The sequence below is a fragment of the Neophocaena asiaeorientalis genome, unplaced genomic scaffold (assembly GCF_003031525.2).
Source record: "Neophocaena asiaeorientalis asiaeorientalis breed wild unplaced genomic scaffold, Neophocaena_asiaeorientalis_V1.1 scaffold606, whole genome shotgun sequence".
In the NCBI taxonomy this organism is placed as follows: Eukaryota; Metazoa; Chordata; class Mammalia; order Artiodactyla; family Phocoenidae; genus Neophocaena; species Neophocaena asiaeorientalis.
The window spans coordinates 5,606,269-5,620,353 of record NW_020173687.1 but is presented as its reverse complement, the minus strand read 5'-3'; the positions used below and the strand labels follow the sequence as shown (position 1 = coordinate 5,620,353).

The 14,085-nt window shown below is 55.2% G+C and overlaps 1 protein-coding gene across 1 annotated transcript in view; it reads right to left on the bottom strand.

Moving 5' to 3' along the window:
* Positions 1–14,085, bottom strand: part of BMP7 (bone morphogenetic protein 7) — an 88,960-nt gene that overhangs the window by 47,586 nt on the left and 27,289 nt on the right. Inside the window, exon 2 of the mRNA XM_024750319.1 lies at positions 9,199–9,391. Coding sequence (XP_024606087.1) covers positions 9,199–9,391 — 193 coding nt within the window. The remainder of the gene's footprint in view (positions 1–9,198; positions 9,392–14,085) is intronic.

Here is a 14,085-nt window from a genome sequence, read left to right as displayed (position 1 = left end):
CAGCGGGGGTGGGGGGGGGGGCGCCGGATGCAGGCTTTTTCCAGAGTGAGCCTCTTGGACACCTGAGTGGATCCCAAGGGCCCTGGCTCCTGCTGGAGCCGCTCTGTGCTGGGATTTGGAGGGGGCCTGGGGGAAGGCAGTCAGAAGTGCCTGGGTGCCCTGGACCAAGCTGCTCTCCCTGGACCTCCCAGGACGTTCCGGCCATGCCTGGGCAGTCAGCGCTCCCTCCCTGCCCTCTGCGGAGCTCACGCCCTGCGGCGGAGGGTCGTGATGCAAGGTGAAAGCCAGGAGAGTGGAACCCGGCACGCAGGCCTTCAGCAGGAAGGCTCCAGGAGATTCCCGAAGCCTTCAGAACCACAGCCCGCAGGACCTCCACCCTCAGCCTGCCCCTTCCCTGTGCCACTGAGACTGTTAATCGGGGCCTGGACCACACTTGGGGCTCAGTCCAATGGGAGAGAAACAGTGTTCTTGGAGAGACCAAGGCAAGAGGAACTTGGGGGCCTGGGCTAGAAGAAATCTCTCCCTTTCTCTCTCCTGGGCGCATAGGACAGCCCACAGGGGAGGGAGAAGAGAGAGCTCAGCCACCTGTTCTCAGACCTGGCTACATAGAGAAGCACCTGGGAGCTCAGAAAATACTGAGGCCCAGCCACACCCCAGACCCTGATGTAGCCAGAGTCGGAAAAGCCCCACCCCGCCCCCGCAGGTGATTCTAATGCACAGCCAAGGGTGAGGACCGCAGCTGGGGACTCACAGTCGCCCTGTTTGAGCCTGTTTTCTCCAGGGAAGGAAATCCGTACAAGCAAGAAGCCCCAGGGTGCTGCTGTGGCCGGGAACACGAGCCCTGGAGTCTAAGAGACCTGAGGCTAAGTCCCGCCTCTGCCCCATTTGAGCTGTGGGATCTCAGGTAAGTTACTTCCCCTCTGAGCCGGTCTCTACACCTGTAAAATGGGGATATCAAGCCTTCGCAGAATCATTTCCAAGGTCCTCAAGGAAGGTGAAGTGCCCTGCGGTGCGACCACGTCCCTTTGTCCAGACATGCTCATGGTGACTGAAGTCAGATAAAAAGCAGTCTCATGGGCTTCCCTGGTGGCGTGGTGGTTAGGAATCCGTCTGCCAACGCAGGGGACATGGGTTCGAGCCCTGGTCCGGGAAGATCCCACATGCCACGGAGCAACTAAGCCCGTGAGCCACAACTACTGAGCCTGCGCTCTGGAGCCCACGAGCCACAACTACTGAAGCCCGCGTGCCTAGAACCCGTGCTCTGCAACTAGAGAGGCCGCCGCAATGAGAAGCCCGCGCACCGCAACAAGGAACGGCCCCCACTCGCCACAGCTAGAGAAAGCCCGCGCACAGCAACGAAGACCCGACGCAGCCAAAAATAAATAAATAAAATAATTAGAAAAAAAAAAAAAGCAGTCTCGTTACCAAGTTTTTCACCTTTATCTGATGCGACAAAGACTTGGGATGGGTCCGATGACCCGCCGCCCTGAGGCCACCCTGGGGCATGGGGAACACAATGTCCCCACAGTGGGAGGCCCTGTCCACCCAGCGCCTTCTCGCCCACTTCTGTGCATCGCATCCCCTGGGAGCTTGTCAGAAACACAGAAGCTCAGGCTGCACCGCAGCCACCTGACTTGGAACCTGCGTTTTCATCTGATGCCGGAGGAGCCGTGTCACTGAGCTGAGCTTTTAAAGGGCGAGGATGGCCCTGGGCTTGGGTCAGGGAAGCTCTGGATGAAGCTTCCTTCTCGAGGGAAGGCAGGAGCTGCAGCAGGCGTGCGAATTCCTGGAGGGTGGGGACACCGGCTGAGGAGACCCGTGGCACGTCCTCTGTGCAGGGAGCTGGGAGCCCTGGGGCGGGGCTGCTGGCGGGGCTGCAGGTTACAAGGTTCCCACGTGGGCAGCACGGGCACAGCGCTGGCCTCCACCCTCCTCAATGCCCGCGGCTGCCTTGGGGTGAAGGGAACTGGCGAGCAGCCCCTCGGCCCCCCTCCCCCTCCGGCCCGTCACGGGGACAGTTCCCTCTTCCTCAGAGTGATTCAGGCTACGGCTGATCCAATCTTGGCCCCAGAGACCACTCTGAGGTCACCCTCCTGGCAGCCAAGGTCCCTGGGACAGACCGAGGGACAGTTTTTATCCAGCTGTCAACTTCATCTCGACCTTGGCAGTGACTGACTCCCTGCAAGCGGGTTCTGCTGGCCCGCGGGCCCCAGGGTGTCTCACTGACCAGCTGGACCCCCTACCGGTGGGGCAGCACTGCAGGGAGAAAGCGTGGACCTGCGAGGAGAGGGCCGGGGCGGGGTGAGGCTGGAAAACGCCCAGCCTGAGTTCCACGAATGAAGCCCGTTAGCTTGCAGGACGCCCACCTCAAACAGCCTCATCTTGAGCTGGAACCAGAGTTAGAGCCAAGGGGGACAGAAGTGGGACCAGCTCCTGGAAGCCGAGCCCCGACTGGCCAGCCCCTGACCCAGGGTTCCTAAAAGGAGGGCAAGACTCCAAGCCCTTCGCCGCCCCCCACCCTCCCCAGCAAGGCCACTGGAGCCAAGGCCACCATCCCCAGACCTGCCTCTCGGCCCCCGCTCACCCCACAGCCGGCCAAGGGCGGCCTCTCCAGCTGCAAGTGGAGCCCAAAGGCCGTGGAAGGCCTCCAGCTCGGCTCATTATCGGAATTTAATCTGGATTCCGAGAGATCAAGAGGAGTCTGTAGAAAGTGGCTGCCACAGGGGGAGCGATGCTGAGGCCGACCCAAAGCCAGCTAAGCCCCGGCACGCCCAGGGCTTTCCTGGAGCTCAGGCAGAGGCTCGCCAGATGTCCCAGCTCCGAGCTCTGCGCAGCTGGGCGGTCGGTGTCAGGGAGGCCACGGCTCCCTTAGCAGAGGGAGCAGGGGGCCACACAGCAGGGCGGCGGGGGCGGGATCAGAACTCCTCTCGGGCTCAGATGAGCCAAAGGCCTTCTGCTTGAAGAGGACGCGTGGCCCAGGCTGTGGAAATGCAAACAAGCGCTCCACCTCCAAGCAAGCTTAGGCCCGCATCCCCATCAGAAACGGCAAAATTAAGGGATTTAGCATAGAGGGCAAAGGCAGTACCACCACCCAGACCTGGAGCCCTTCATTTTCCTAGGCAGGTCTCTGTGTTCCCCGTGATGGTGGTGGTGATGGTGAGGATGGTGGTGATGGTGGCAGCGACGGTGATGATTCTAATAGCGGGTAAGCCTTTATTGAGAGCTTACTATGTTCTAAGTAGGTATGTTGATTCCCTTTATCCTCACCACAGCCCTGGGAGGTAGATTCAGTTATTATCCCCATTGTATAGAGGAGGAAACCGAGGCTCTGAGGGGTTACTACTTCCCAAGGTCACACTGGTACATAATGTCGAGATGCGAATCTACACTCTTCAAAGCTGGGTTATCCCACCTGGGGAACAACATAACAGGATCATTTTGCTCTGGAGTCAAAAACAGAACCTACCCAGAAGAAAAATCAGTAATTTTCTGGAAAAAATGTTCACCTTTTAACTCTTGGACAATGAGGGCCTTGCTTCCTTCTTTCAAGTATAGATAGGGGGCTTCCCTGGTGGCGCAGTGGTTAAGAATCCGCCTGCCAAGGCAGGGGACAGGGGTTCGGGCCCTCGTCCGGGAAGATCCCACATGCTGCGGAGCAACGAAGCCCGTGCACCACAACTACCGAGCCTGTGTTCTAGAACCCACGAGACACAACTACCGAAGCCCGTGCGCCTAGAGCCTGTGCTCCGCAAGAGAAGCCACCGCAATGAGAAGCCCGCACACCACAACAAAGAGTAGCCCCCGCTCGCCGCAACTAGAGAAAGCCTGCGCACAGCAACGAAGACCCGGCACGGCCCAAAACAAATATATAATAAATAAATAAATTCCAGGAAAAAAAGTATAGATAGGAAGTTTAGAAATCTAAAGCAAGCAGCCCCTTCCTGCCCTCCTGCGGCCTCTCGGTCCACTCTCTGCTCTGCTTTATACTTTGCACCTGCCGTGTCCTCCTGCGTCTCCTCCTCTGTTTGAATGTGACCTCCTCGAGGGCTCGGACTGGGGTCTGGTCACGTCCACCATCGCCCAGCACAGCAGGTACTCAAACATTTGCTGAGGGGGGACTCGGTCTCCCAGCAAAGCCCAAAGCCCCCTGAGGCAGGAATTCCCAACGCTGGCCTGAGCGTCCCCAGAGGTGGCCTGTGGCCAAGCTGCTCTTCGGGGCAACCTGCAACGCTGGCCACAGAGCCACTGACAGCTGTCCTGTCCTGCCTGTCCCTCTTCCAACCACAGTGACTCAGGCCTTCTCCCCTCCCAGGACCTCTGGATCCACCCCGTGGAGCTAAGGCAGGGCCGAGGAGGCAGCCACTTCAAACTGTTATGGGACCAGTACCCACGAGGTCAGCAGGTTGACACAGACAGGAGGATGGGGGGCTGCCAGCAGGCGCTAGGGAAGCCAAAGGCTTGTGTTTCTTCTAAGGGAGGACCCAGTGGCTCACACCCACCCCGGCATCATCACCTCCCTTCTCTCCTTCTAACAAACATGCTTGTCTGCACCTTAGGACGGTGGCCCTTGCGGTTCCCCGGAGACACTCTCCCCGCACCCCATTTCAGTTCCTTCTAGCCCTTCAAATATCCCCAGCTCAACGGGCCGTCAAGGACCACCAGTCACCTTGTCTGGCCAGTGGGCCTATTTATTTGCTTATTTGTTGACTGCCCGTCTTCACCCCCTGTTATGGATGGAATTGTATCTCCTAAGAAGATGCGCTCAAGTCCTACCACTGGTGTCTCTGAATGTGACCTTATTTGGAATTAGGGTCTTTATGAACATAATCAGTTAGGTAATGAAAAGTCATGCTGGAGCAGGGCGGCCCCTAAGCCAAGATGACTGGTCTCCTTATCAGAAGAGGAGAGAGGCACACAGAGAGGAGGCCAGAGCCATGTGACAACGGAGGTGGAGATGGGAGCGGCACAGCCGAGCGCCAGGAACACAATCGACGGCCAGCACCAGAAGCTGGAAGAGGCAGGAAGGATCCTCCCCTGCAAATTTCAGAAGGAGCACAGCCCCGCTGACACCCTGATTTCAGACTTCCGGCCCCCAGCACTGTGAGAGAGCACATTTCTATCGTTTCAAGCCACCCAGTGTGTGGTGCTTCGTGAGGGCAGGAAACCGGTACACCCCTCACACAGAGTTGAGACGAGGTCCCTGCCCCCGTGAGCCGGGCTGGTTTATCCCAGCGGTTTAGCAGCAGTGGTTGAATAAGCAAATGGCTGGGCTCCCACGGGTCTCTCCAAATGCAGTGGCCTCTGCGCAGCCCACCCGCCCCGCGAGGGAGGCACGTGCACGCCAGGCCCGTCTCGCCCGTTGCTGGGTCTCCGCTGCTCTTCCCAGCACGTGGAGTGGAGCGGGCGCGCACGGCAGGCATGGGGTCGAGGGGTGGGGTGCCCCTCGCGTCAAGGGCGGGGCCTGAGGATGCTCCAGACACGAAGCAAGCTCCCACGCACGTGAGGGAGGGGCCCACATCAGCAGCATCCCAGCTGACCCCAGAGACCACCGGCCAGGGAGGGCGAATGCCTTCCTGCGTGGAGAACTTGGGGGAAGAGCTGCACAGGTGACACCAGCCAACCCTTCCGGTCCTGCTCAGCCAAAGGCCATCGGGGCAGCTACATTCCTGAGGTTAAACCTCTGGGTGGAGGTTTCTGAGGCAGGTTTGGGGAGCCTGCCAGGAGGCCCTAGGGTATGAGCAGGGCTTGGCTTTTGCACAAGTGGACCGATCGAGTGCTACTGACAAATAGCCTCTGGGTACCTGCCTCGCCCCCAGTTGGTCAGCCTTCAGGAGAAAAAAGCCAAACATGTGCTCTTGTTCAAGAGTCCCGGGGGATCTGTCAGAGTACAGAGCAAACATATGTTACTCTGGGGGACTGAACTCAATGCTTCTTATTGAAATTGGGTCTGGGGGCCAGGGTCCAGCCCACCAGGGTGAAGTGGGGCACCTGAGTGCCTTTAGTAAGATTCGGAGGTGATTGCCAAGGCTGTCTGCTGCCCGCCCCCCCTTCCGAGCCACACCCACATTCCAGAAAGGTACCATCCCCTCAGGGAGGGTCTGCCATCCTTTCTAGCAGAGGAGCAGTACAGGGCAGTGAGTTCAAGCGAGGGCTCTAAAATGCAAATTTAATCCACCCTGAGATGCCATGTGTCACCCATCAGACAGACTAAGATCAAAAGAGTCCAATAAGAGCCCATGCTGGGGAGCACGTGGGGCCACAGGCCCCCTCTATGTGGCTGGCGGAAGTATAAATTGACATAGCCTCCAAAGGGAGCAGTTCAGCAAAATCTATCAGTCACCAATGTATGCGCCCCCCGACCCCACAATTCTATTTCTAGAACTATATCCGACAGATAGACAAGCACATGTGTTCTACGCCCCACCCACACCGTCTATAATTCGGAGAAGTTGAGAATCCACCTTGTGCACGCAGGAAACTGGCTGAATACCTTAGAGCACAACCCACACGACTGGAGACGCGTGGTGATGAAAAGAACAAGGATGCCCCCTGGGAAGGGACGTGGAAGGATGGTCAAGGTTTACTGCCAAGACGGTCAAGGTTTAGCGATAGAAGTAGGTGCAGGAGAGAGTCTAGGACGAGATGCCGTTTGTGAAAAGATTTAAATGCACACATATCTGCTGATTTGAGACAACGCGAGAAACTGGGCGCAGAGGCAGTTAACGAAGGCAAAACACTGGAAACACTCAAGAAAAGCTTGGTTTTCTTAGTATTTAAGATGACTTTCCAAATGACAGTGCTTGCCAAGCCAGGTGCTGAGAGTCGCTATGTCCCCAAACGTGCTACGAGGTCCCCTTTCCCGCTGAAGACGCTAGGACAGCCCAGCAGAAGGGGGCGTCCACACCACCTTTCTCCCGTTATGAGGAGTGACAGGTGGTGCCAGTAGGAGTAAAAGTCCAAGAGCCCGCGACGTCCAAAAACCCAGCCACTGGGCAGCACCACCTCGGGACTGCAGGAGATATGGGAACATATATGTATAACTGATTCACTTTGTTATAAAGCAGAAACTAACACACCATTGTAAAGCAATTATACCCCAATAAAGATGTTAAAAAAAAAAAAGAAGTTCCAGCCCATTCTCTCAGCCTTCTCACCTCTCAGAGGACTCTGAAACGAAACGGAAGGGTCTCAAGAAATGAAAGTCCTTCAACCCAAGCTTTTCGTTCCTGACCTCAAGATTCCTGGAAGGCTGAGAGTGCTCTGCCTGTTTACTTTTGATTGGGGGATTTTTATCCCCTAGCATTTTATTACAAATGGCCGCTTTCATGGTGGCCTGACATCACAAGCTGGGTTTCAGCGATGAATGGGAGAGAGGCAGACCATCAAAAACGCTTCTTCCTCTTCCTTGTTCCCCCTAAACACAGGCTGACCCAGACTACCCATAATTACCCACGGGGGCCACCCAATCCCTGGCTCACCTGGCTGTCCCCTATTCCTAACTCGATCTGCTGACGGTGATAGCTTTAAGAGGTGGAGACATACACCATACACCATCTCTAAAAAAAGATACTCCATCCAGGGCACGTGGCTGGTGATCCACGGGGGGAGCGGTCATGACCAGTCTGGTCGCATCCTCTGGCCACCAGCTCCTCTGCAGCTGAAGAAGCTCAGGACCTCTCCCAGGCACCAGTACAGCACCCACCTGCCCAAGTGTTCCTGCAGCACCTGGTAAACGCTGATCCGGAACGTCTCGTTACTGAAGTGTTCCCGGATGTGGTCCTTGTAGATCCGGAATTCGGCTGCGGTCACCGCTTCCCCTTCTGGGATCTTGGAAAGATCAAACCGGAACTCCCGGTGGTGGTAGCGTGGGTGGAAGAACTCTTTGTCGTGTTCCACTGGAAAGGGGAGAAAACACACATCGGCACCAAAAGCTCATTAGTGACTGGGTTTCACTCTCCCAGCTCAGAGTCCAAGCATCTTGCCTAAGCTCGATGGAGACTTGCCCAGAGCCGGTGACCGCTGGTGATGACTGCCTGTTCCAGGCTGACCTGCAGCAGACTACATACAGGTCACAGGCTCAGACCCCGTGGTCACCTTGGACAATAAGAACAAGGAACTCTGCATCAACTTGCTGGGGAGAGTGGAGTACTGACCAAGTCATCCCAGAGGCCCTGGACAGGCCTGGGCTCCGGGGACTCAGGCCTGGGCTCAAATCCAGACTCAGCCACTACCTAGCTGGGTGGGCTTGGACAAGTGCCCGGTAAGCTATCCGGACCTCAGTTTCCTCATCTGAAAAATGGGAATAATAATCCCCCTTCATGGGTTGCTGTGAGAGTTGAGTGATCTAATTCATATAAATAGCTTAACCACTGGAAGGGCTGGATAGCTGTGAGCTACAGTGTAAACGTCAACCTTACTATGCCTATCATGGGTTACCCAGGCCAGTGGTGCTCAGCCCTGGCTGCGTGTGACAATCGCCATGGGAACTTTGAGAAAACACTGATGCCCTAGCCCAGTGGGGGCTGGTAAATGTTTAATAACCGGCTCTCTAGGACCCGATCTGCGGTGTTTGCCAATTTTCATCTTGGAAGATTTCAAGCTACCAGAGTGAAGTCACTGAGAACAGTGGTGGGCAGACTGGCACAAAGTGGGCTCCAGCACCCTGCCCCTCTCGGAACCAAATGAATCATTATCTTTGGGGAGGGGGCCCAGAAACCTGTTCCTGACCTCAAGATTCCTGGAAGGCTGAGAGTGCTCTGCCTGTTTACTTTTGATTGGGGGATTTTTATCCCCTAGCATTTTATTACAAATGGCCGCTTTCATGGTGGCCTGACATCACAAGCTGGGTTTCAGCGATGAATGGGAGAGAGGCAGACCATCAAAAACGCTTCTTCCTCTTCCTTGTTCCCCCTAAACACAGGCTGACCCAGACTACCCATAATTACCCACGGGGGCCACCCAATCCCTGGCTCACCTGGCTGTCCCCTATTCCTAACTCGATCTGCTGACGGTGATAGCTTTAAGAGGTGGAGACATACACCATACACCATCTCTAAAAAAAGATACTCCATCCAGGGCACGTGGCTGGTGATCCACGGGGGGAGCGGTCATGACCAGTCTGGTCGCATCCTCTGGCCACCAGCTCCTCTGCAGCTGAAGAAGCTCAGGACCTCTCCCAGGCACCAGTACAGCACCCACCTGCCCAAGTGTTCCTGCAGCACCTGGTAAACGCTGATCCGGAACGTCTCGTTACTGAAGTGTTCCCGGATGTGGTCCTTGTAGATCCGGAATTCGGCTGCGGTCACCGCTTCCCCTTCTGGGATCTTGGAAAGATCAAACCGGAACTCCCGGTGGTGGTAGCGTGGGTGGAAGAACTCTTTGTCGTGTTCCACTGGAAAGGGGAGAAAACACACATCGGCACCAAAAGCTCATTAGTGACTGGGTTTCACTCTCCCAGCTCAGAGTCCAAGCATCTTGCCTAAGCTCGATGGAGACTTGCCCAGAGCCGGTGACCGCTGGTGATGACTGCCTGTTCCAGGCTGACCTGCAGCAGACTACATACAGGTCACAGGCTCAGACCCCGTGGTCACCTTGGACAATAAGAACAAGGAACTCTGCATCAACTTGCTGGGGAGAGTGGAGTACTGACCAAGTCATCCCAGAGGCCCTGGACAGGCCTGGGCTCCGGGGACTCAGGCCTGGGCTCAAATCCAGACTCAGCCACTACCTAGCTGGGTGGGCTTGGACAAGTGCCCGGTAAGCTATCCGGACCTCAGTTTCCTCATCTGAAAAATGGGAATAATAATCCCCCTTCATGGGTTGCTGTGAGAGTTGAGTGATCTAATTCATATAAATAGCTTAACCACTGGAAGGGCTGGATAGCTGTGAGCTACAGTGTAAACGTCAACCTTACTATGCCTATCATGGGTTACCCAGGCCAGTGGTGCTCAGCCCTGGCTGCGTGTGACAATCGCCATGGGAACTTTGAGAAAACACTGATGCCCTAGCCCAGTGGGGGCTGGTAAATGTTTAATAACCGGCTCTCTAGGACCCGATCTGCGGTGTTTGCCAATTTTCATCTTGGAAGATTTCAAGCTACCAGAGTGAAGTCACTGAGAACAGTGGTGGGCAGACTGGCACAAAGTGGGCTCCAGCACCCTGCCCCTCTCGGAATCATTATCTTTGGGGAGGGGGCCCAGAAACCTGTACTTTTTAAAGCACCCCAGATGTCTCTAATAGCAGCCAGGGTTTACAAGCACAGCCTTAGACAAAAAGAAGAAAAAGAGGTGAATGGCAGCACCTTGGCGTGAATCATTATCTTTGGGGAGGGGGCCCAGAAACCTGTACTTTTTAAAGCACCCCAGATGTCTCTAATAGCAGCCAGGGTTTACAAGCACAGCCTTAGACAAAAAGAAGAAAAAGAGGTGAATGGCAGCACCTTGGCGGGGAGGGTGGGGGGTTTGGAAGAGGACTTCAGGACCAAACAAGGTCAAGGGACCAAGCCCTTCTCCCTTATACTGGCAGTGATACTAGACTAAGCCATTATGTCCACTTCATAGACGGCGAACACCAAGATGGATATAAGTCCAAGAGCGATGCTTCTGGGAGTGGGCCCCTGGTTCCCAAGGATCGTGCGTCCTTTGGACTAACGTGGAGCAGCAACGAAGGTGAGCATCGTCAGTGCTGCAAAGATGCAGGATGGCCAAGCCCAGGTGGGCCTGCAGCGTCTGCAGGTACCCTTCATTTCCTGGGAGATAACAGCCCAATCTCCACTTCCTGCCTCGGGGGTGGGGAACCAGAGAGACAGGGAGGGAGAGCGCGACCAGCTTGGCCAGAAGGGAGGAGAAACATGACCGGGGAGCTTCAGCTTTCTCAGCTTGAAAGCCCTCAGGCTGGGTGGGTCAGGGCTGCCACAGGTACAAGCAGGACGTGAACTGAACACGTGAATGCCTTTGAGGAAGGAGGTTCACAGCACTGGCAGCCCAAAGGCCCTTTAAAAACCAAAAATCTGTTTTAAACTTTAATAATGCGACTAGCCCAGGGCATTTCCACTTTGATTTATGGAGAAGATAAGGACGCAGGGTCTACTGTGGCAGCCTCTACGAAGTGCCAGCCACTGGGGATCAAGGGAGCCTCGGGAGGGGACCCCAGGGTAAGGGGGCCTCTGTCACTAGGGAAATGCCCCGGGCCAGTCTTGGTCACCCTTCTAGCTCATTCAGCCCTCACGTCACCCTAGGAGGTGAGCACAACGCCGCGTCGGTAGGGGTAGGGGTGCACCTGAGACCCAAGAGGCGTGGTGTGGCCTCCCAGGGTCGGGGAGCTGGGGCTGAAACCGAGGTCCCACCCAACCCGAGGCCTTAACCACACATCTCAGTGGCAGTGCTGACAGCTCAGCAAGGGGAGTTCCTTGGCGTGGCTGTTAGAATGTTGTCACTGCATTACAACATACGTGTTGTACATGCACAACCATAGGGGTGCAGTTCAGTGAACTGTCACAGTGAACCCACCCTGGGACCTTCGCCCAGATCAAGAAACAGAACATTACCAGTGCCCCCTTCCTCTCCCCCCAGCTTCTCAAACCAGAGGTTAGTTTTGCTTGTTTCTCAACATTATAAACAGGGAATAATACAGCATCTATTCTTCTGTGCCAGGCTTCTTTCACTCAACAGCGTTTGTGCGATTCGTCCGTGTTGCCGGGGACGTTCATTCCTCCTCGTTGCTGTATAATATTCCACAGCTCGATTACAGCCCTGCCCGCGGATCCGTCCTACGGGACACGGGCGTTTGGGTAGTTTCCAGTTTGGGGCTCTGAGAGCAGTGCTGCCGTGCGCATCCGGGCACCCGTATTTCCGGGAGGCAGGCACACCCGGAAGTGGAGCTGTGTGTGTTCGCTATCGCGCCCGAGCACTTTTATGTACAGGGGGCGGGGGTGATGGAGGAAGACAAGTCTGTCCTGCCAGAGACGTGGGCACAGTCTGGGGATGACTCCTGTTCTCCTCAGGTACTTTTCTTTTTCTGCAGGGGACTCTGGGTGGGGGGCTGAGGGGAGGCGACAACTCCTGGAGAGAACCCCTGCGCCCCAGCGAGCAGCCGGAGGGTTCCCCCCTGCCCCCCCGAGCTCGCTCGCAGTGAACTCAGCCACGTCGCCCCCAGCCCAGCACCCCACCCAAGCCAAGGTCACCAGAGACCACCCACAACCAAATGGAAAGGACACCCTATGGCCACCATTTTTCTGGACCTCCAGGTAGTAGCAGCGGCCAACATGTGGCTCTTCCAGCCTCGGCAAACCTTGCCCTCCTGCAGTCCCCTTCACTGTGAACACTTGGCTGTCTCCTGCCCGCCCCGCCCCATCCTTCTGGCCACTCCTTGAAACATTCCCTTAGGTCTTTCCATTTACAGGAGTTGACACGCAGCTAAGGAACACCAGGAGTGGCCCCCCATGCTGACAGACTACACAGATACCGTCTCTATTTCCAACCGTCTTCCCTTCTCCCCCAGCAGAGCCAAACCCCCGAAGGCCAGAAAGAACCCCTGAGGTGTGCGATGCTTCAATATTCAGCGAGCAAGCCGGCTTCGTGCCACCGTGCACAGGAGCCTCGGGCACAGTGCCTGGGACTCAGCGAGACCCCGACAGACCCCGGTGCCCCTGCTCCCAGCGCGGGGACAGACCACGCCTCACCACAGCTCCTCCTGGCAAACACAGCCATCAACCCAAGCAGAGAATGGGACAGCGGACCCCCAATTTACAAATGAAGACGGCTGAAGAACCCAGAAGTGCAAAAAGGCACGTGCTCCGTGATGGTTCTCGCATTGAGCACTCTTGGCCATCACGTGGTGGATCCAGGCGAGGCAGGATTGAGCCCCATTTGACAGATGAGGAAACTGAAGCTCAGGGAGGAAAGGTAACTTGCCCGAGGCCACAAGTCAGGTGAGTGCCTGAGCTCCAAAACCCCACTCTTGACCTTGACGCTCCCTGGAGCCGGGTGGCCTGAGTTCAGATCTCAGCTGTGCGCTGCCTGTGGTCTTGGCCCAGTTACTTAACCTCCGTGCGTGTCCCCTTCCTCCAGGGATATTACACTGGTCCTTTCTCACAGGGAAGGTCACAGGAGGCGGCACTTACAACAGTGCCTGGCAAATGGGAAGTCATTTGTATGGGTCATTTTTACAGGGCCTCTCAAACAATGAGCTGTAAGAGTGACAATCAGTACAGAAAACATAATATGTGCATGTGGGTATTTACATAGTTCAGCTATGATAACTTGATTTGAAAAAAATTACAATAGATCAAACAGAAAAGAAATGTTTGGATAAGCATGACATTAACACAGGTACAGTCACTAAAGTCACAGGCAATGAAGAAAGAAAACACTGATATATAATCACAAATATAGTTTGTTGCAGCAGGTGTATACGTAACTTTTTTTTCATGTGTAAGATAAAACGTATCTTAACTGCTAAGACAGTTATGATATCAGGGTTATAAGGTTTCTTTTTTAAAAAAAGATAAATGGATAAAGTGTCCAACTAAATTTCTTGCAAACATTTACAGGCTCTTTGGCATGGCTTCCTAAGTGAATTTTTTTCATTAATCATTTTAGGACAATGAGAGGGATGAACCATGTCATTATTCTGTTCTTCCTGAAACCTACATAATCTTGTGATTTATCAAAGAAAAAACAGTCACTTTTTAAAAGAAGAGCAGCGACTAATTCAAAGTTCAAAGCAAATCCCAAATCTCCTCTTCCCAAGGTTTCCATTTTATATGGAAACCGCTCCACCGTGTGGAGTCTACACCATTTCAGTCTCAGGGATCAAGATGCCTTAACAGGGCTTCCCTGGTGGCTCAGTGGTTGAGAATCCACCTGCCAATGCAGGGGACACGGGTTCAATCCCTGGTCCGGGAAGATCCCACATGCCACGGAGCAACTAAGCCCGTGTGCCACAACTACTGAGCTTGCGCTCTAGAGCCCGTGAGCCACAACTGCTGAGCCTGTGTGCCACAACTACTGAAGCCCGTGTGCCTAGAGCCTGTGCTCTGCAACGAGAGAAGCCTCTGCAATGAGAAGCCCGCGCACCGCAACGAAG